The sequence below is a fragment of the Procambarus clarkii genome, chromosome 24, assembly GCF_040958095.1.
Source record: "Procambarus clarkii isolate CNS0578487 chromosome 24, FALCON_Pclarkii_2.0, whole genome shotgun sequence".
NCBI classification, from domain to species: domain Eukaryota; kingdom Metazoa; phylum Arthropoda; class Malacostraca; order Decapoda; family Cambaridae; genus Procambarus; species Procambarus clarkii.
The window spans coordinates 1,686,436-1,708,432 of NC_091173.1; the positions used below are offsets into that span (position 1 = coordinate 1,686,436).

General features: G+C 52.9%; 1 protein-coding gene across 1 annotated transcript in view; it reads left to right on the forward strand.

The window, feature by feature from the left end:
* Window positions 1–226: 226 nt before the first annotated feature.
* LOC123753391 (glutamine synthetase) overlaps window positions 227–21,997 on the forward strand; it is a 40,398-nt gene continuing 18,627 nt past the window's right edge. Inside the window, exons 1-2 of the mRNA XM_069330452.1 lie at window positions 227–384; window positions 16,160–16,349. Of these exons, the coding sequence (XP_069186553.1) occupies window positions 16,175–16,349 (175 nt within the window). The 5' untranslated portion in view covers window positions 227–384; window positions 16,160–16,174. The remainder of the gene's footprint in view (window positions 385–16,159; window positions 16,350–21,997) is intronic.

Consider the following 21,997-nt stretch of genomic DNA (forward strand, 5'->3'; position numbering starts at 1 on the left):
CAATAAAGCAGTTGTGGGTTTGTTTTAGTGAGCGATTACCGCGAGGTCTCGAGGTGGGACTTTATCTGTGGCGTGTCATGGCCGCCGGGTGAGCGGGAGGATGACACACTCCCAGCCAATCATACACGAGGGTGGATGTCATCGTGCCAAATAGCTGCGAGGGTGGACATCGAGGCAGCCAATGAGGCGCGAGCATTAATATAGCAGCAGCCAATCAGAGGAGCGGGTCTCGTGACATCCCACCTTTCAGTAGGTTATATTAAGTGTTGCCGAGCAGGTGAGTGTTCTCTCACGGCCCGACCCTGCTCCAGCACACACCTGCTCCAGCACACACCTGCTCCAGCACACACCTGCTCCAGCACACACCTGCCGTCAACACTTCAGGTAACTTACCTAACACACAGCTCACCTGCCGTGGTGTGTCTGAACACTTCTGTACTACTCATGTTGACAGAGGTACTGAGAGGTCTACCTGTGGCAGTTTGTGGAGAAGGAGCCTCAGCTCCTAGGCTCCGCCCTCTTACCTTCAGGTCATCTGATGTAATGACTCAAGAACCCTCCTCCTTCGGCTGTGCTAACATGTACTTTCTAATATGAAGTACGCTTAAGAAGTTCATTCTAGTGTGCTTAGAGCTCACCCTGGTTGTTTAGCTTCCATCTGTGCCCTGACCTGTCGCTTTACCCATACTAAACTATTACTCTTTGATTATATAACGTCACGTCTTAATCATGACTCCTCTGAACTCCTCAGCCACTGAGGAGGTCAGTGTGTGCAGGCGAACAGTCACGGGAGAGTACACACAGGAGGGAGAGTACACACAGGAGGGAGAGTACACACAGGAGGGAGAGTACACACAGGAGGGAGAGTACACACAGGAGGGAGAGTACACACAGGAGGGAGAGTACACACACACACGCGCACTAGAGAACACAGGTGGAAATTGAGTTGCCAAATGAGCCATAGAGACGTTAGAAAGAATTTTTCAGTGTCAGAGTAATAGACAAATGGAATGCATTAGGCAGTGATGTGGTGGAGGCTGACTCCATACACAGTTTCAAGTGTAGATATGATAGAGCCCAGTAGGCTCAGGAACCTGTACACCTGTTGATTGACAGTTGAGAGGCGGGACCAAAGAGCTCAACCCCCGCAAGCACAAATAGGTGAGTACACACAACACAGGAGGGTGAGTACACATAACACAGGAGACGTTGAAGTCTATGGGTGGTGGTGCTAGGTGAGGCAGGTGGTGGTGGTGGTAGGTGAGGCAGGTGGTGGTGGTGCTAGGTGAGGCAGGTGGTGGTGGTGCTAGGTGAGGCAGGTGGTGGTGGTGCTAGGTGAGGCAGGTGGTGGTGGTGCTAGGTGAGGCAGGTGGTGGTGGTGCTAGGTGAGGCAGGTGGTGGTGGTGCTAGGTGAGGCAGGTGGTGGTGGTGCTAGGTGAGGCAGGTGGTGGTGGTGCTAGGTGAGGCAGGTGGTGGTGGTGCTAGGTGAGGCAGGTGGTGGTGGTGCTAGGTGAGGCAGGTGGTGGTGGTGCTAGGTGAGGCAGGTGGTGGTGGTGCTAGGTGAGGCAGGTGGTGGTGGTGCTAGGTGAGGCAGGTGGTGGTGGTGCTAGGTGAGGCAGGTGGTGGTGGTGCTAGGTGAGGCAGGTGGTGGTGGTGCTAGGTGAGGCAGGTGGTGGTGGTGCTAGGTGAGGCAGGTGGTGGTGGTGCTAGGTGAGGCAGGTGGTGGTGGTGCTAGGTGAGGCAGGTGGTGGTGGTGCTAGGTGAGGCAGGTGGTGGTGGTGCTAGGTGAGGCAGGTGGTGGTGGTGCTAGGTGAGGCAGGTGGTGGTGGTGCTAGGTGAGGCAGGTGGTGGTGGTGCTAGGTGAGGCAGGTGGTGGTGGTGCTAGGTGAGGCAGGTGGTGGTGGTGCTAGGTGAGGCAGGTGGTGGTGGTGCTAGGTGAGGCAGGTGGTGGTACAATAAACTGATCAGATAAAGATTTTCCACGTGCTCTGTGATAAGGAAGATAGTATATACGGGCAGCTGCCACAAGGGTGACAAGAGTCAGGCCAAGTGTGAGTGACCCCTCACAGCGTGAGTGACCCCTCACAGTGTGAGTGACCCCTCACAGTGTGAGTGACCCCTCACAGCGTGAGTGACCCCTCACAGTGTGAGTAACCCCTCACAGCGTGAGTGACCCCTCACAGTGTGAGTGACCTCTCACAGTGTGAGTGACCCCTCACAGTGTGAGTGACCCCTCACAGCGTGAGTGACCCCTCACAGTGTGAGTGACCCCTCACAGTGTGAGGCCACTAACAGCAAAGTAAGGTGTTGGTGGCTCCTGGAAGGTGACGCATAAAACCATTACTTGGTCGTCATCTCAAACATCAGGAAGGTGAGGATATTGAGCTCCTCTTCACAAGTCCGGTGGACCCGGAAAAACTCCCGGACTACGATTTCCCACTTGGCCGGGAGCACCTCGTCTATCACAACTACCCACGTCAGTTACTGGACGAAAGATGAGTGTTTATCAGCAGGACCAGCCCATGGATAACTGACCGCACAGACAGTGAGATCACTACAAATATTGTCACAAAACCCGAACATGGGCGTGTTCGCCATTGTGTTCTGCAGTGACGATAAAGCAACAACTAAGATAATGTTCACCTCAGCAACTATGGCCACTCAGGCTGCCACACAAGGCTTCTACCGCTTCCGCATCAACATGTCGCCCCACCAAATGAAAAAGGAACGATATCACGAGCTCCAACAGTGCTTCAAGTGCTACGAGCTTTCCCACCCACACCAACAAGTGTCAGCACCCCGTCCAGAAGTGCAGCCTCTGCGCCCGTGACCATCAGTAAACAATCTGTAAATCAACAACCCATCGCTGCCTGCTCTGCAACGACGATCACCCTGCAATTTCACACCGCTGCCCCCGCAGACAGGAAAAAATCAAGGCCCAGGTTGAAGCCAAGAAGGCCAACCCTCCTAACCCCGCCACCAGAGCCCCTGACACTATACCCAACACCTCAGCTCCCACCAACCAACCAGAAGAGATGTCCTGTCTTATCAAACAGCCGCCAGTCGACCCAACCTTCACACTGGGGACCCAAGGCCCAACCAGCACCCTCGTCGCCCCTTGCATCACGTGCCGGTATTATCTCTGGTCTTATTTGACCAGCGGAGAGGCTTGCCGGACCAGACAACCACCGATTAGTCAGAGAACTGAACGTGTTGTACCAAGCCAATGGTCTGGACCCCATCACAGCCCCTGAGGCAACTCTCACTACTTCCCCTACCACACAGGGGACTTCAACAAGGTCGACCACAAGGTCGATCTCAACTCAGACTTCAGCTCCACTAAGGACCCAGGCTGCACAAGCAGCATCCTCCAGTCCAGCCCCAAAAGCTCCCACCGTCACCGTCTCAGCAAAGGCGCTCGCAGACGTGCTGTTTCCCACCACCAACGTGACCGAACCACCACCTACCACAACGCCTCACTCCAGAGCCAACCTCAGGCTGTGACCCAGACCACCAACAAGGCACTACGCCACGGACTCCTCAGACCAGGAACTCTCAGTAAGAGCTCCATCACCGCCACACTCGCCCTCCTCCGTACAAGGTCTCCTCGTGGCGGCCACATCACCCAACTCCAGTGACAACACACCCATCTCAACTCTCACCAAGACTCACGCTAAGAAAGTTTCGGAAGACCTCGAGGCCTCCACTAACCCACCGGCTCTATAGTTGGTATAGCTGGCCCTCAGAGGCCTCCACTAACCCACCGGCTCTATAGTTGGTATAGCTGGCCAAGCCAACAGAGCTTTTAACTGCGCTTGGACTCGCTTTTATTTGATTGACTGTTACTCTTTGTGTTCTTTTCGACATGAAATTGAGTATCCAGCGTCCTACTTTACCAGTTATTCCCATTGACCTCATTTTGTGTGCTATCACCCCATGATCACATTTGTCGAACGCCTTTGCAAAGTCTTTGTATACATCTGCATTTTCCTTTTCTTCTAGAGCTCCTGTGATCTTGTCATAGTGGTTGAGTAACTGTGACAGACAGGATCTTCCCGCTCTAAATCCATGTTGTCCTGGGATGTGTATTCATTATTTTCCATACAACTAGAAAGTGGATTCCTAATCACTCTTTCAAAAACATTTATTTTGTGAGATGTTAGTGCAACTGGTCTATAATTTTGTACCAAGGCCTTACTACCCTCCTTGGTGAAGCAGGTGGTGACGCAGGTGGTGACGCAGGTGGTGAAGCAGGTAGTGACGCAGGTGGTGAAGCAGGTGGTGGCTGTGACTGTGGGAGAGGCTGGCGGCATTATTGAAGTGACAGGTAGTTAAGAGTGAGAGTGGTCAGGCGGTCATTATATAGGCAGGTGTGTGTGTCACCCCTGAGCCAGCTAGTGTGTGTGTCACCCCTGAGCCAGCTGGTGTGTGTCACCCCTGAGCCAGCTGGTGTGTCACCCCTGAACCAGCTGGTGTGTCACCCCTGAGCCAGCTGGTGTGTGTGTCACCCCTGAGCCAGCTGGTGTGTGTGTCACTCCTGAGCCAGCTGGTGTGTCACCCCTGAGCCAGCTGGTGTGTCACCCCTGAGCCAGCTGGTGTGTGTGTCACCCCTGAGCCAGTTGGTGTGTGTGTCACCCCTGAGCCAGCTGGTGTGTGTCACCCCTGAGCCAGCTGGTGTGTGTCACCCCTGATCCAGCTGGCGTGTGTGTCACCCCTGAGCCAGCAGGTGTGTGTGTGTCACCCCTGAGCCAGCTGGTGTGTGTGTCACCCCTGAGCCAGCTGGTGTGTGTGTCACCCCTGAGCCAGCTGGTGTGTGTCACCCCTGAGCCAGCTGGTGTGTGTCACCCCTGAGCCAGCTGGTGTGTGTCACCCCTGAGCCAGCTGTTGTGTGTCACCCCTGAGCCAGCTGGTGTGTGTGTCACCCCTGAGCCAGCTGGTGTGTGTGTCATCCCTGAGCCAGCTGGTGTGTGTCACCCCTGAGCCAGCTGGTGTGTGTGTCACCCCTGAGCCAGCTGGTGTGTGTGTGTCACCCCTGAGCCAGCTGGTGTGTGTGTCACCCATGAGCCAGCTGGTGTGTCACCCCTGAGCCAGCTGGTGTGTGTGTCACCCCTGAGCCAGCTGGTGTGTCACCCCTGAGCCAGCTGGTGTGTCACCCCTGAGCCAGTTGGTGTGTGTGTCACCCCTGAGCCAGCTGGTGTGTCACCCCTGAGCCAGTTGGTGTGTGTGTCACCCCTGAGCCAGCTGGTGTGTGTGTCACCCCTGAGCCAGCTGGTGTGTCACCCCTGAGCCAGTTGGTGTGTGTGTCACCCCTGAGCCAGCTGGTGTGTGTGTCACCCCTGAGCCAGCTGGTGTGTCACCCCTGAGCCAGCTGGTGTGTCACCCCTGAGCCAGCTGGTGTGTGTGTCACCCCTGAGCCAGCTGGTGTGTGTGTCACCCCTGAGCCAGCTGGTGTATGTGTCACCCCTGAGCCAGCTGGTGTATGTGTCACCCCTGAGCCAGCTGGTGTGTGTGTCACCCCTGAGCCAACTGGTGTGTGTGTCACCCCTGAGCCAGCTGGTGTGTGTGTGTCACCCCTGAGCCAGCTGGTGTGTCACCCCTGAGCCAGCTGGTGTGTCACCCCTGAGCCAGCTGGTGTGTCACCCCTGAGCCAGCTGGTGTGTCACCCCTGAGCCAGCTGGTGTGTCACCCCTGAGCCAGCTGGTGTGTCACCCCTGAGCCAGCTGGTGTGGGTGTCACCCATGAGCCAGCTGGTGTGTCACCCCTGAGCCAGCTGGTGTGTGTGTCACCCCTGAGCCAGCTGGTGTGTCACCCCTGAGCCAGCTGGTGTGTCACCCCTGAGCCAGCTGGTGTGTGTGTCACCCCTGAGCCAGCTGGTGTATGTGTCACCCCTGAGCCAGCTGGTATGTGTCACCCCTGAGCCAGCTGGTGTGTGTGTGTCACCCCTGAGCCAGCTGGTATGTGTCACCCCTGAGCCAGCTGGTGTGTGTGTGTCACCCCTGAGCCAGCTGGTGTGTGTGTCACCCATGAGCCAGCTGGTGTGTCACCCCTGAGCCAGCTGGTGTGTGTATCACCCCTGAGCCAGCTGGTGTGTTTCCCCTGAGCCAGCTGGTGTGTCACCCCTGAGCCAGTTGGTGTGTGTGTCACCCCTGAGCCAGCTGGTGTGTGTGTCACCCCTGAGCCAGCTTGTGTGTCACCCCTGAGCCAGCTGGTGTGTCACCCCTGAGCCAGCTGGTGTGTGTGTCACCCCTGAGCCAGCTGGAGTGTGTGTCACCCCTGAGCCAGCTGGTGTATGTGTCACCCCTGAGCCAGCTGGTGTGTGTGTCACCCCTGAGCCAACTGGTGTGTGTGTCACCCCTGAGCCAACTGGTGTGTGTGTCACCCCTGAGCCAGCTGGTGTGTGTGTGTCACCCCTGAGCCAGCTGGTGTGTGTGTCACCCATGAGCCAGCTGGTGTGTCACCCCTGAGCCAGCTGGTGTGTGTGTCACCCCTGAGCCAACTGGTGTGTGTGTCACCCCTGAGCCAACTGGTGTGTGTGTCACCCCTGAGCCAGCTGGTGTGTGTGTCACCCCTGAGCCAGCTGGTGTGTGTGTCACCCATGAGCCAGCTGGTGTGTCACCCCTGAGCCAGCTGGTGTGTGTGTCACCCCTGAGCCAGCTGGTGTGTCACCCCTGAGCCACCTGGTGTGTGTGTCACCCCTGAGCCAGCTGGTGTATGTGTCACCCCTGAGCCACCTGGTGTATGTGTCACCCCTGAGCCAGCTGGTATGTGTCACCCCTGAGCCAGCTGGTGTATGTGTCACCCCTGAGCCAGCTGGTGTGTGTGTCACCCCTGAGCCAGCTGGTGTGTGTGTCACCCCTGAGCCAGCTGGTGTGTGTGTCACCCCTGAGCCAGCTGGTGTGTGTGTGTCACCCCTGAGCCAGCTGGTGTGTCACCCCTGAGCCAGCTGGTGTGTCACCCCTGAGCCAGCTGGTGTGTCACCCCTGAGCCAGCTGGTGTGTCACCCCTGAGCCAGCTGGTGTGTGTGTCACCCCTGAGCCAACTGGTGTGTCACCCCTGAGCCAGCTGGTGTGTGTCACCCCTGAGCCAGCTGGTGTGTGTCACCCCTGAGCCAGCTGGTGTGTGTGTCACCCCTGAGCCAGCTAGTGTGTCACCCCTGAGCCAGCTGGTGTGTCACCCCTGAGCCAGCTGGTGTGTGTGTCACCCCTGAGCCAGCTGGTGTATGTGTCACCCCTGAGCCAGCTGGTATGTGTCACCCCTGAGCCAGCTGGTGTGTGTGTGTCACCCCTGAGCCAGCTGGTGTGTGTGTGTCACCCCTGAGCCAGCTGGTGTATGTGTGTCACCCCTGAGCCAGCTGGTGTGTGTGTCACCCATGAGCCAGCTGGTGTGTCACCCCTGAGCCAGCTGGTGTGTGTGTCACCCCTGAGCCAGCTGGTGTGTTACCCCTGAGCCAGCTGGTGTGTCACCCCTGAGCCAGTTGGTGTGTGTGTCACCCCTGAGCCAGCTGGCGTGTGTGTCACCCCTGAGCCAGCTGGTGTGCCACCCCTGAGCCAGCTAGTGTGTCACCCCTGAGCCAGCTGGTGTGTGTGTCACCCCTGAGCCAGCTGGTGTGTGTGTCACCCCTGAGCCAACTGGTGTGTGTGTCACCCCTGAGCCAGCTAGTGTGTGTGTGTCACCCCTGAGCCAGCTGGTGTGTGTGTCACCCATGAGCCAGCTGGTGTGTCACCCCTGAGCCAGCTGGTGTGTGTGTCACCCTTGAGCCAGCTGGTTTGTCACCCCTGAGCCAGCTGGTGTGTCACCCCTGAGCCAGCTGGTGTGTGTGTCACCCCTGAGCCAGCTGGTATGTGTCACCCCTGAGCCAGCTGGTGTATGTGTCACCCCTGAGCCAGCTAGTGTGTGTGTCACCCCTGAGCCAGCTGGTGTGTGTGTCACCCCTGAGCCAGCTGGTGTGTGTGTCACCCCTGAGCCAGCTGGTGTGTGTGTGTCACCCCTGAGCCAGCTGGTGTGTCACCCCTGAGCCAGCTGGTGTGTGTGTCACCCCTGAGCCAGCTGGTGTGTCACCCCTGAGCCAGCTGGTGTGTGTCACCCCTGAGCTAGCTGGTGTGTGTCACCCCTGAGCCAGCTGGTGTGTGTGTCACCCCTGAGCCAGCTAGTGTGTCACCCCTGAGCCAGCTGGTGTGTGTCACCCCTGAGCCAGCTGGTGTGTCACCCCTGAGCCAGCTGGTGTGTGTGTCACCCATGAGCCAGCTGGTGTGTCACCCCTGAGCCAGCTGGTGTGTGTGTCACCCTTGAGCCAGCTGGTTTGTCACCCCTGAGCCAGCTGGTGTGTCACCCCTGAGCCAGCTGGTGTGTGTGTCACCCCTGAGCCAGCTGGTATGTGTCACCCCTGAGCCAGCTGGTGTATGTGTCACCCCTGAGCCAGCTAGTGTGTGTGTCACCCCTGAGCCAGCTGGTGTGTGTGTCACCCCTGAGCCAGCTGGTGTGTGTGTCACCCCTGAGCCAGCTGGTGTGTGTGTGTCACCCCTGAGCCAGCTGGTGTGTCACCCCTGAGCCAGCTGGTGTGTGTGTCACCCCTGAGCCAGCTGGTGTGTCACCCCTGAGCCAGCTGGTGTGTGTCACCCCTGAGCTAGCTGGTGTGTGTCACCCCTGAGCCAGCTGGTGTGTGTGTCACCCCTGAGCCAGCTAGTGTGTCACCCCTGAGCCAGCTGGTGTGTGTCACCCCTGAGCCAGCTGGTGTGTCACCCCTGAGCCAGCTGGTGTGTGTGTCACCCCTGAGCCAGCTGGTGTGTGTCACCCCTGAGCCAGCTGGTGTGTATGTCACCCCTGAGCCAGCTGGTGTGTGTGTCACCGCTGAGCCAGCTGGTGTGTCACCCCTGAGCCAGCTGGTGTGTGTGTCACCGCTGAGCCAGCTGGTGTGTGTGTCACCCCTGAGCCAGCTGGTGTGTGTGTCACCCCTGAGCCAGCTGGTGTGTGTCACCCCTGAGCCAGCTGGTGTGTGTGTCACCCTAAGCCAGCTGGTGTGTGTGTCACCCCTGAGCCAACTGGTGTGTGTGTCACCCCTGAGCCAGCTGGTGTGTGTGTCACCCTTGAGCCAGCTGGTGTGTGTGTCACCCCTGAGCCAGCTGGTGTGTGTCACCCCTGAGCCAGCTGGTGTGTGTGTCACCCCTGAGCCAGCTGGTGTGTGTGTCACCCCTGAGCCAGCTGGTGTGTGTGTCACCCTGAGCCAGCTGGTGTGTGTGTCACCCCTGAGCCAGCTGGTGTGTGTGTCACCCTGAGCCAGCTGGTGTGTGTGTCACCCCTGAGCCAGCTGGTGTGTGTGTCACCCTGAGCCTGCTGGTGTGTGTGTCACCCCTGAGCCAGCTGGTGTGTGTGTCACCCCTGAGCCAGCTGGTGTGTGTGTCACCCCTGAGCCAGCTGGTGTGTGTCACCCCTGAGCCAGCTGGTGTGTGTGTCACCCCTGAGCCATCTGGTGTGTGTCACCCCTGAGCCAGCTGGTGTGTGTGTCACCCCTGAGCCAGCTGGTGTGTTTGTCACCCCTGAGCCTGCTGGTGTGTGTGTCACCCTGAGCCAGCTGGTGTGTGTGTCACCCCTGAGCCAGCTGGTGTGTGTGTCACCCCTGAGCCAGCTGGTGTGTGTCACCCCTGAGCCAGCTGGTGTGTGTGTCACCCCTGAGCCAGCTGGTGTGTGTCACCCCTAAGCCAGCTGGTGTGTCACCCCTGAGCCAGCTGGTGTGTGTGTCACCCCTGAGCCAGCTGGTGTGTGTGTCACCCCTGAGCCAGCTGGTGTGTGTGTCACCCCTGAGCCAGCTGGTGTGTGTCACCCCTGAGCTAGCTGGTGTGTGTCACCCCTGAGCCAGCTGGTGTGTCACCCCTGAGCCAGCTGGTGTGTGTGTCACCCCTGAGCCAGCTGGTGTGTGTCACCCCTGAGTCAGCTGGTGTGTGTGTCACCCCTGAGCCAGCTGGTGTGTGTGTCACCCCTGAGCCAGCTGGTGTGTGTGTCACCCCTGAGTCAGCTGGTGTGTGTGTCACCCCTGAGCCAGCTGGTGTGTGTGTCACCCCTGAGCCAGCTGGTGTGTGTGTCACCCCTGAGCCAGCTGGTGTGTGTGTCACCCCTGAGCCAGCTGGTGTGTGTCACCCCTGAGCCAGCTGGTGTGTGTCACCCCTGAGCCAACTGGTGTGTGTGTCACCCCTAAGCCAGCTTGTGTGTGTGTCACCCCTGAGCCAGCTGGTGTGTGTGTGTCACCCTGAGCCAGCTGGAGTGTGTCACCCCTAAGCCAGCTGGTGTGTGTCACCCCTGAGCCAGCTGGTGTGTGTGTCACCCCTAAGCCAGCTTGTGTGTGTGTCACCCCTGAGCCAGCTGGTGTGTCACCCCTGAGCCAGCTAGAGTATCACCCATGAGCCAGCTAGAGTGTCACCCCTGAGCCAGCTAGAGTGTCACCCATGAGCCAGCTAGAGTGTCACCCATGAGCCAGCTAGAGTGTCACCCATGAGCCAGCTAGAGTGTCACCCATGAGCCAGCTAGAGTGTCACCCATGAGCCAGCTAGAGTGTCACCCATGAGCCAGCTAGAGTGTCACCCATGAGCCAGCTAGAGTGTCACCCATGAGCCAGCTAGAGTGTCACCCATGAGCCAGCTAGAGTGTCACCCATGAGCCAGCTAGAGTGTCACCCATGAGCTAGCTAGAGTGTCACCCATGAGCCAGCTAGAGTGTCACCCATGAGCCAGCTATTGTGTCACCCATGAGCCAGCTAGAGTGTCATCCATGAGGCAGCTAGAGTGTCACCCATGAGCCAGCTAGAGTGTCACCCATGAGCCAGCTAGAGTGTCACCCATGAGCCAGCTAGAGTGTCACCCATGAGCCAGCTAGAGTGTCACCCATGAGCCAGCTAGAGTGTCACCCATGAGCCAGCTAGAGTGTCACCCATGAGCCAGCTAGAGTGTCATCCATGAGCCAGCTAGAGTGTCACCCATGAGCCAGCTAGAGTGTCACCCATGAGCCAGCTAGAGTGTCACCCATGAGCTAGCTAGAGTGTCACCCATGAGCCAGCTAGAGTGTCACCCATGAGCCAGCTATTGTGTCACCCATGAGCCAGCTAGAGTGTCACCCATGAGCCAGCTAGAGTGTCACCCATGAGCCAGCTAGAGTGTCACCCATGAGCCAGCTAGAGCGTCACCCATGAGCCAGCTAGAGTGTCACCCATGAGCCAGGTAGAGTGTCACCCATGAGCCAGGTAGAGTGTCACCCATGAGCCAGCTAGAGTGTCACCCATGAGCCAGGTAGAGTGTCACCCATGAGCCAGGTAGAGTGTCACCCATGAGCCAGGTAGAGTGTCACCCATGAGCCAGGTAGAGTGTCACCCATGAGCCAGGTAGAGTGTCACCCATGAGCCAGGTAGAGTGTCACCCATGAGCCAGGTAGAGTGTCCCCCATGAGCCAGGTAGAGTGTCACCCATGAGCCAGGTAGAGTGTCACCCATGAGCCAGGTAGAGTGTCACCCATGAGCCAGGTAGAGTGTCACCCATGAGCCAGGTAGAGTGTCACCCATGAGCCAGGTAGAGTGTCACCCATGAGCCAGGTAGAGTGTCACCCATGAGCCAGGTAGAGTGTCACCCATGAGCCAGGTAGAGTGTCACCCATGAGCCAGGTAGAGTGTCACCCATGAGCCAGGTAGAGTGTCACCCATGAGCCAGGTAGAGTGTCACCCATGAGCCAGCTAGAGTGTCACCCATGAGCCAGGTAGAGTGTCACCCATGAGCCAGGTAGAGTGTCACCCATGAGCCAGCTAGAGTGTCACCCATGAGCCAGCTAGAGTGTCACCCATGAGCCAGGTAGAGTGTCACCCATGAGCCAGGTAGAGTGTCACCCATGAGCCAGCTAGAGTGTCACCCATGAGCCAGCTAGAGTGTCACCCATGAGCCAGCTAGAGTGTCACCCATGAGCCAGGTAGAGTGTCACCCATGAGCCAGCTAGAGTGTCACCCATGAGTCAGGTAGAGTGTCACCCATGAGCCAGCTAGAGTGTCACCCATGAGCCAGCTAGAGTGTCACCCATGAGTCTAGCTTTGAACACCGCTGGTGTGTCTACCTTGTATATAATTACCTAAATGTAGTTACTGGATAAGAGCTACGCTGGTGGTGTCCCGTCTTCCCAGTACTCTTTGTCGTATAACACTCTCAAACTACTGACGGTTGAAGAAACCACCTTTGCACTTGCCTGTCCCAACCGTCTACCACTCTCTATACAAAAGAACACTTACTAATATTTTTTCGGCACCTTTGTTTCCTTAGCTTGAATCTGTGTCGTCTTGTTTGTGAAATTTGCTTGTTTCAGGAACTCCTCTTTGTCAGTTTGGTCGATTCTTGTGAGTATTTTGTAAGTGGTGATTATATCACCTCTTTCTTCTATTTTCTAGTTGTGGCATGTTTAACGCCTCTAATTCCTCCTCATAACTCTTGTTTTTAGTTCCGGGAGCCATTGTGTAGCGTGTCGCTGCACCTCTTCCAGTATATTGATGTTCCCCTTGAGAGTTGGGCGCCACACAACTGCTGCCCCTTGAGAGTTGGGCGCCACACAACTGCTGCCCCTTGAGAGTTGGGCGCCACACAACTGCTGCCCCTTGAGAGTTGGGCACCACACAACTGCTGCCCCTTGAGAGTTGGGCGCCACACAACTGCTGCCCCTTGAGAGTTGGGCACCACACAACTGCTGCCCCTTGAGAGTTGGGCACCACACAACTGCTGCATATTCCAATTTTGGTCTCACTAAAGTCATGAACAGTTTCTTTAGTATTTCATCATCCATATAATTAAAAACAAGTCTGAAGTTGGAAAGTGGATCATACGCTCCTCTCACAATGTTCTCCATGTGTTCCTCTGGCGACAGCTTACTATCCTAAACCACCCCCAGGTGTAGTTCTTTATTACAGTTCTGTAATGCCTTTCCACATAATTTGTAAGTTGTGTGTTTTTTTTATCTCAGATTCCACATCCGTAACATAGCACTTATTCACATTGCCACTTGACGCTCCAAGCACTTATTTTGTCTAGATCAATTAGAAGGACATTACAATGGTCTGCGTCTCCCATCTGCCCCAGTGTCTCAACATCATCCACAAACATGTTCATATAATTCTGTATTCCTTCTGGTAGATGGTTTATGTAGACTATGAACACTACAGGTGCAAGAACTGAACCCTGAGGTACTCCGCTAATAACACTCCTCAAGTCAGATACATTGTCTCTGATTGCTGCCCTCATCTGTCTGTCAGTTAGAAAACTTTTCATCCATGTCAGAAGTCTCCCTGTCACCCCTCCGGCATGTTCCAGTTTCCAGAACAGCCTCTTGTTTGAGACTTTTTTGTGTGTGTGTATACAATAGTTCTTACATTCTTGTACAGCCACTAACTAGCACACATGGTAGCTTTCCGGGCAAGTTCTTAATCCTAATTTTCCCTGGAATACGACCTGCCAAACCGTTTAGTACACAGCTGTAACACTTGTGACTGTTCCAGACAGCTGTAACAATTGTGACTGTTCCAGACAGCTGTAACACGTGTGACTGTTCCAGACAGCTGTAACACGTGTGACTGTTCCAGACAGCTGTAACAATTGTGACTGTTCCAGACAGCTGTAACACGTGTGACTGTTCCAGACAGCTGTAACACGTGTGACTGTTCCAGACAGCTGTAACACGTGTGACTGTTCCAGACAGCTGTAACACGTGTGACTGGTCCAGACAGCTGTAACACGTGTGACTGTTCCAGACAGCTGTAACACGTGTGACTGGTCCAGACAACTGTAACACGTGTGACTGTTCCAGACAGCTGTAACACGTGTGACTGTTCCAGACAGCTGTAACACGTGTGACTGGTCCAGACAACTGTAACACGTGTGACTGTTCCAGACAGCTGTAACACGTGTGACTGGTCCAGACAACTGTAGCACGTGTGACTGTTCCAGACAGCTGTAACACGTGTGACTGGTCCAGACAGCTGTAACACGTGTGACTGGTCCAGACAACTGTAACACGTGTGACTGTTCCAGACAGCTGTAACACGTGTGACTGGTCCAGACAGCTGTAACACGTGTGACTGTTCCAGACAGCTGTAACACGTGTGATATGAAGGGAATTAAAAGCAAGATGCTCGTTAGCCTCTTCTCTGAGGTGTTGGACTTTGCATCCACTTGCAAACAGTTTTGTACAGAAGCTGTCTTTTTTTAATCTAAAATCCTTTTGAATGATGACTGAAGTAAACTAATCCCAGCTAGTTGCTGTAGCTTTGTGTATGTCTGTATGTCCCATCTGTCCATAATGTCTCAGTGTAGGGTTTATCCCATCACAGCTCTCTCAGGGGTGATATATGGCCCATCAGAGCTCTCTCAGGGGTGATATGTGACCCATCAGAGCTCTCTCAGGGGTGATATGTGTCCCATCAGAGCTCTCTCAGGGGTGATATATGTCCCATCAGAGCTCTCGCAGGGGTGATATATGTCCCATCAGAGCTCTCTCAGGGGTGATATGTGACCCATCAGAGCTCTCTCAGGGGTGATATGTGACCCATCACAGCTCTCTCAGGGGTGATATATGGCCCATCAGAGCTCTCTCAGGGGTGATATGTGACCCATCAGAGCTCTCTCAGGGGTGATATGTGACCCATCAGAGCTCTCTCAGGGGTGATATGTGACCCATCAGAGCTCTCTCAGGGGTGATATGTGACCCATCACAGCTCTCTCAGGGGTGATATATATGACCCATCACAGCTCTCTCAGGGGTGATATATGTCCCATCACAGCTCTCTCAGGGGTGATATATGTCCCATCAGAGCTCTCTCAGGGGTGATATGTGACCCATCAGAGCTCTCTCAGGGGTGATATGTGACCCATCAGAACTCTCTCAGGGGTGATATATATGGCCCATCAGAGCTCTCGCAGGGGTGATATATGGCCCATCAGAACTCTCTCAGGGGTGATATGTGACCCATCAGAGCTCTCTCAGGGGTGATATGTGACCCATCAGAACTCTCTCAGGGGTGATATGTGACCCATCAGAGCTCTCTCAGGGGTGATATGTGACCCATCAGAACTCTCTCAGGGGTGATATATATGGCCCATCAGAGCTCTCTCAGGCGTGATATATATTGCCCATCAGAGCTCTCTCAGGGGTGATATATGTGACCAATCAGAGCTCTCTCAGGGGTGATATATGACCCATCAGAGCTCTCTCAGGGGTGGTATATGACCCATCACAGCTCTCTCAGGGGTGATATATGACCCATCACAGCTCTCTCAGGGGTGATATATATGGCCCATCACAGCTCTCTCAGGGGGTGATATATGACCCATCACAGCTCTCTCAGGGGTGATATATATGGCCCATCACAGCTCTCTCAGGGGGTGATATATGACCCATCACAGCTCTCTCAGGGGTGATATATATGGCCCATCACAGCTCTCTCAGGGGTGATATATGACCCATCACAGCTCTCTCAGGGGTGATATATATATATGACCCATCAGAGCTCTCTCAGGGGTGATATATGACCCATCACAGCTCTCTCAGGGGTGATATATGACCCATCAGAGCTCTCTCAGGGGTGATATATGACCCATCAGAGCTCTCTCAGGGGTGATATATGACCCATCAGAGCTCTCTCAGGGGTGATATATGACCCATCAGAGCTCTCTCAGGGGTGATATATGACCCATCAGAGCTCTCTCAGGGGTGATATATGACCCATCAGAGCTCTCTCAGGGGTGATATATGACCCATTACAGCTCTCTCAGGGGTGATATATGACCCATCAGAGCTCTCTCAGGGGTGATATATGACCCATCAGAGCTCTCTCAGGGGTGATATATGACCCATCACAGCTCTCTCAGGGGTGATATATGACCCATCAGAGCTCTCTCAGGGGTGATATATGACCCATCAGAGCTCTCTCAGGGGTGATATATTGAACAAGTTTACGGTTCAAGTTGTCTTTCTCAGCTCGTCTTCCCGTTAGAATATATTGATCATATTCAGTTATTTCGTGGTATTATTAATATCTGTAATATTTATTTAAAACATTAGAGTGTGACTTGAGGACTGTGTGATGTACAGTAATGTATACTGACAATGTATAATAGTGGTGATGTGGAGTGACGAGTGTGTGGGTCAACAGGCCGCTGCAGCTACCATGGGGGAGTCACTCATCAGTTCCCGCACCACCAACAAGACAGTGATGGACAGGTACATGAGGCTGGCCATCCCTGACGGCAAGTGTCAGGTGATGTACGTCTGGATAGATGGGTCGGGCGAGATGCTCCGCTCCAAGACCAGGACCCTCAACTTCGTCCCCAAGTCTCCCACTGGTAAGTCGGCCTCCAGCACCCTGTGTCTGGGTGCTGGACGTCTCTTATTTCTTCGTCTGTCGAGACGTGCTCAATGAGCACAAGTTCAGATATATTTTATGGAGAGGGGGAATTAACTCTTGTTTTTTGGTATTTCTGGTCACTGGTCCGAGCTGTGAGCTCAGTCCGAGCTCATTACCATAATACTTATCATATAAACTTCTTCAGTGTAATCCGAGCACGCAGGTGTGACCAGTCCAAGGCCAGACGGGTCAACAGGACCTGCAACCTTGGCCTTGTTATTAGGTCAATACATTACGGCAACACCTCAAGAAACAAAAGAGAGTAATCAAGTAACATTTACAGGATGGCGTTATTGATCTGATTGAGCCCATGTTAACGTCACTGCTCAAGGGATCATCCTCGCACATTAACATGGACCTCAGGCAGAACAATTTTATAATCCAGGCTTTTCCATAGCTAATATTTATTGCTGCAACAAACGGGCTATTGGGTGGGCGACTCCGACGAAACAATGACGTGTGACCACTGAAGGAACCCACACTCTCAACTTTATGGGCTTCAACCCCAGAGGTAACCCCAAGCTGGTCGCTTCTCCACCAACACAGTTGTAGACTGTCTTCTGCTCTCTTATATATATAAGTACCTTTGTAGCCTGAAATGAGAGGACAAAGTGATGGATACAGAAACAAGGTATATGATTCCTTGTTAATGTTGACACACTTATATCAACATTAAGTATTCCCGAAGAATAGCTGTGTTAGAGGTATGGGAGCACTATACACCACCAGCCTGGCCCAGGGTCACGTGCGGCACACTCACTACGGCCTGGCTAGGCTACGGCTACAGCTAGGCTATGGCTAGGCTAGGCCCTCATGTTCTTCCTTTTACTGTACTCTTGGCCACTAGAGTGTACATTGGAGTACATAGGACCACACTAACGCGTCAAGACATGTAATAATATCGAGTCAATAAAACTACCACCGTTAATATATATATATAATATACTCCAGGAAATATATATACATTACAACCACCTTTCTAAATGCACAATTTTAAGACCTTTCACGATTTCTTCGACTAAATTAATCTTATTATTTACACATTTAATCTTAAACCAGTTTGTCAGTTTAACCTTAAACCAGAATATTTACACAATGTTCAACCCGTTTGCCTTCATACTCGCGCACTCAATCACTCTTGCGTTAGGAACATTTACTTAAATCTAAATGGTGCCACGACTTCGTGACACACTGAAAAACTGTAGTTCCTAAAGAAGGCGCATCTTGCTCTTGAGGGACTCGATGAAACTTCCTCCAAGGTTACATAAGGTTCAGTTTCCAGCGAGAGGCGTCTCTGGAAGGTCGTCCCGGGAGAAGGAAGACAGGCAGGACGAGACGTCTCACAGGTGGATATTCCCTCTATGGAAGACGAGGCAAGACTGCTCCTGCCACGGTGACCTGAGCTGACCTCACGTGGGGTCACGTGGGCTTGTTGGTGCTGGTTGGTGATACACTTAATTCCCCGACGGTGCCGTAACTAGCACTTCCGGGTCTTAACAACCATCAAACTATTGCCTCACTCATCTCGATGAAGAGTTTAACAAAATAAAATATTTGCTGAAAATAAGTCAGTATACTCATGCAGTATACCTTAATATACCCATGTGGTATACCTTAGTATGCCCCAAGTAGTATATCTTAGTATACCCATCCTGTATACCTCGGTATACCCATGTTGTATACTTCAGTATACCCATACAGTATACCTCACAGTGAGAGGGTGAGTTACCTGGAGCTCCGATTGTGCTATTATAACGGGGGCCAGACTTTATCCTCACTTACTGGGGTAAATGTTGGTCGTTATTAAGTAAACCCTTAGACCAGAGTTCTGGTGTGTAACCTTCAGTACAACTCCTCCAGATCTAAAACGTTCGATCGTTTAGATATCACGACCCGAGGACACCGTGCCCTTCTAAGTCACACTACAAACCTCTGAGCCACCACCTGCTATTTCCACCCACTGGGTAATTCCCCCAATTGACGGAGAAGCAGCATACCGTCAATTAGGCATAACACCCGAAAATGGATCCCCAGTTATCCGAAAAGGAGGAATAAGATTTATGTTAAATGTGGATTAAATCAAAGTACAAAGGGATTATATGAGATATTAAATAAATGCTTGCAGGCTTGCAGAGGGAGCCTAGTCCCAAGCCTGGGAGCCTAGTCCCAAGCCTGGGGTCTGAAGCCCAACAGGGAGCCTAGTCCCAAGCCTGGGGTCTGAAGCCCAACAGGGAGCCTAGTCCCAAGCCTGGGGTCTGAAGCCCAACAGGGAGCCTAGTCCCAAGCCTGGGGTCTGAAGCCCAACAGGGAGCCTAGTCCCAAGCCTGGGGTCTGAAGCCCAACAGGGAGCCTAGTCCCAAGCCTGGGGTCTGAAGCCCAACAGGGAGCCTAGTCCCAAGCCTGGGGTCTGAAGCCCAACAGGGAGCCTAGTCCCAAGCCTGGGGTCTGAAGCCCAACAGGGAGCCTAGTCCCAAGCCTGGGGTCTGAAGCCCAACAGGGAGCCTAGTCCCAAGCCTGGGGTCTGAAGCCCAACAGGGAGCCTGTAAAATAATTGTTGGGAGAAATTCCACTAAACACCATAAATTTTAAACAAGATTTATTAGACAAAAATGATCAATTAAAATAAAGGAAACACGCCCTATCTGAACACTTCCTGAACTGAATATATTCCTAACTGAGGCAAATGATAATTGACTACAACAAATAATGTGGATTCCACAACTACCCTTACATCAGAAACACATCATTTACCTTAAATACCACAGCCAGGCCAGGCCACTTGTTAAGCCTTGCCTCTGGAGAGGAGGTGTTGCCCCCCCCCACCAGGAAGTCTCAACCCACACTGACCCAAAGCTGCTCTCTCAAGCTGAGAAACTGACCTAGGTATAGTTGCCAAATTAATTTTCGAAGATGACTACTAACTAAAATCCTGTACTCGTCGCTGAAGGTGACTTATTATTCCAGAATATTATAGATTGTGTGTTGGTGGTGTTGTCGCTGTTCCTCCTTTGCAGACAACCCAACCCACAACTCGGTAGTGTGCTTATACCTCCCTAGGAGATCACCCTTGGCGCTTCTGGCTCTTGGAGAGGGGCTCAACGTCACACGTTTAGGGGATGCGGCTCCAACACTTAGCCTCGTTGTCACGTGCACACACCCACTCGAGCCGCTGTGACTCCCCACTCTCTCCTCATGAGATATGATCTCCTCAATCCCCTATGACTTATTAGTATTACCTTCTACCCTGTCCAGAGCAGTGGTTCTTGGTTCATTCTCTCTCTCCTTCTTTACTACCTCCTGGGAAGCCTCACTAGGACAAGGGCAAACACCAGCAAATTGGGATACATTTACTGGACAAAGCACATACACAATACATACACACATATAATAATAATGAATCCTATACTCTATACTATTACAATCAGGTTGCACTCCAACATCATCAAAACTCTATCATCAGCTTATCAAGTGGTATCCTATCTTCTGCTTCACCACCTGATACTATCAACCTCCTCAAGTAGATCAAGTCTACATACACTGTTGCACCATCAGTAAGAGAACATATATATATATCTATAAATGTGTACAAAGAAAATCAGCATGTGAATGCAATAACATATATCAGTATAAATGTTCCTTGATACACAACAATGATCAATCGATCACTCTATCAGTCCTAGAACACATACGTCTGTAGGTAATCCAGCCTACGACTGTAACTCTAAACTTCAGTATAAAACACTCCTTGACGTGAGAATGCAAACAACCACTCACCTCTCACTGCGTCTTGCACACTAATGACAACTAAACACTATCAACTCCCTACAAGTAATCCACCAGAACTTCCCTTCCACCTCTGGAAGTTCACTACCCTGGTATCTTCAGGTTCTTCCGGGCTTCACTACCAGGATCCTCTGCAGCTCCTCCAGGCTGCTATCACGAAGTTTCCTTGAGCAACTACGGTGCTTCACCCTTCTGCTAGGTCCTCTACAGAAGCACGTGACACTCCTCTTCACTGCTTCTCCTCACAGCTCGAGGTCCTCTCCTCCACTACCTTGGAGTCTCATCAATTACTTCATCTGTGCTGGCTTCGAAGTTCTCAGCAACTTCTTCCCCAAAGACAAACCTGCAACCCATCGACACTCCAATAAAAATGTTTCCCCTTCAACACATAAACAAAAATAATCACACAATATGTTTGCCTCAAACCTCTATCTGTCCTCTACACAGAGAGAGAGTGGACTCCCCCGTTTTGGGCGGGTCCATACTCCACCTCGACCCGGCGGCGGTCCCCACACGCTGGGAGGGTCTTCCACCGTTAGGAGCCGGGCTCCCTCAGTTGCCTGCCAGCGCTCAGAGGGGACAGACGTCGCTCCGTGTTCCTCCCTCTCCACTCTCTTATTTTAGGCTTTCTGCCTTATCAAAACATGTCTAACTTATCAATAAACATTGCTACTGTCGCTGGGCACACGACCAACTACAAGCAACCACTATGAACTGGCGTATATCATGCTTACCACAGATTGTCTGGTCGAGGGCGCTCCTCCCTCTGACGAAGCTTGGTCAGGGCGCTTCCACGGCCCCCAATAATGCCTCTGGGCGGTTTAATACTCTCCTCTTCGACCAGGACTTGAGACCACAACGTTCCCAGCTCAGTTCCACAGCTGGCACGTCTACACACTTCTCTTCTCTTGGAGATATATCACTAGGGGGTTCCCTTCTGACGGGAGCTCAACGGAGCGCGGCTTTCCCCTGCGATGTCTGGCACTCAAGTGAGGTCAAAGCCCCTCCAGAAGCGAGCCTCACGTCTCCAGCAAAATGTCCACATCTCCTAGCCAGTCATTTATCTATTTTCTTCTTCACTGCCCATAATCTCAAAATGTTTATCATATCCAACCAGCTATTTTACATATGGGTTATCACCTCAATATTTGCTAGACCTTCTAATCAGGTCAGGCTTGATGAATAACTCTCAAGGAGGGAGACTCGTTTCTCCTGCAGGCTGAGATCATAACAAGAACAATTGGGAAATTATCTAGATACTTGAGCCAGGCTAATTACAATATTCAATAGCTCTTGAATTTCACCAATTTACATGAATTAACAAGCAAGCTAGTAGGTACATATTTTCCAAGTAACAAGATACCATATTGTTACTGAAGTCACGTGCTTCTTTGATAACATACGAGGCTTATTCTGTATTCTCAAGTGACGTTAATTTTAACATAAGCACTTAAACACGATTGATTCTTCCTACTATTTCTTTAATACAAGAATTATTCTCCTAGTTTGATGGCTCGACACAGGGTCCATGTAGCGCTACTGTTTTCTACACATGAGCTCCAATCCCTCGGGGAGGGGGGGGGGGCGGGTAGGAGACCCTAAACTTTCAGGTCAACTATCAACTCACTCCATATTTTTACATAGGGCATATCCTCCCTTCTAGTGAACGCCAACTTTAATGTTAGATCTATGGTCTTCTATATTAACAGTTCTACTGTTACACTATCATAGTAATAATGGAAGGTGCAGATGAAGGAACTTTTTTTTTTTGCAGGGATATTCCTGCGCGGGCCCTAAACCTCT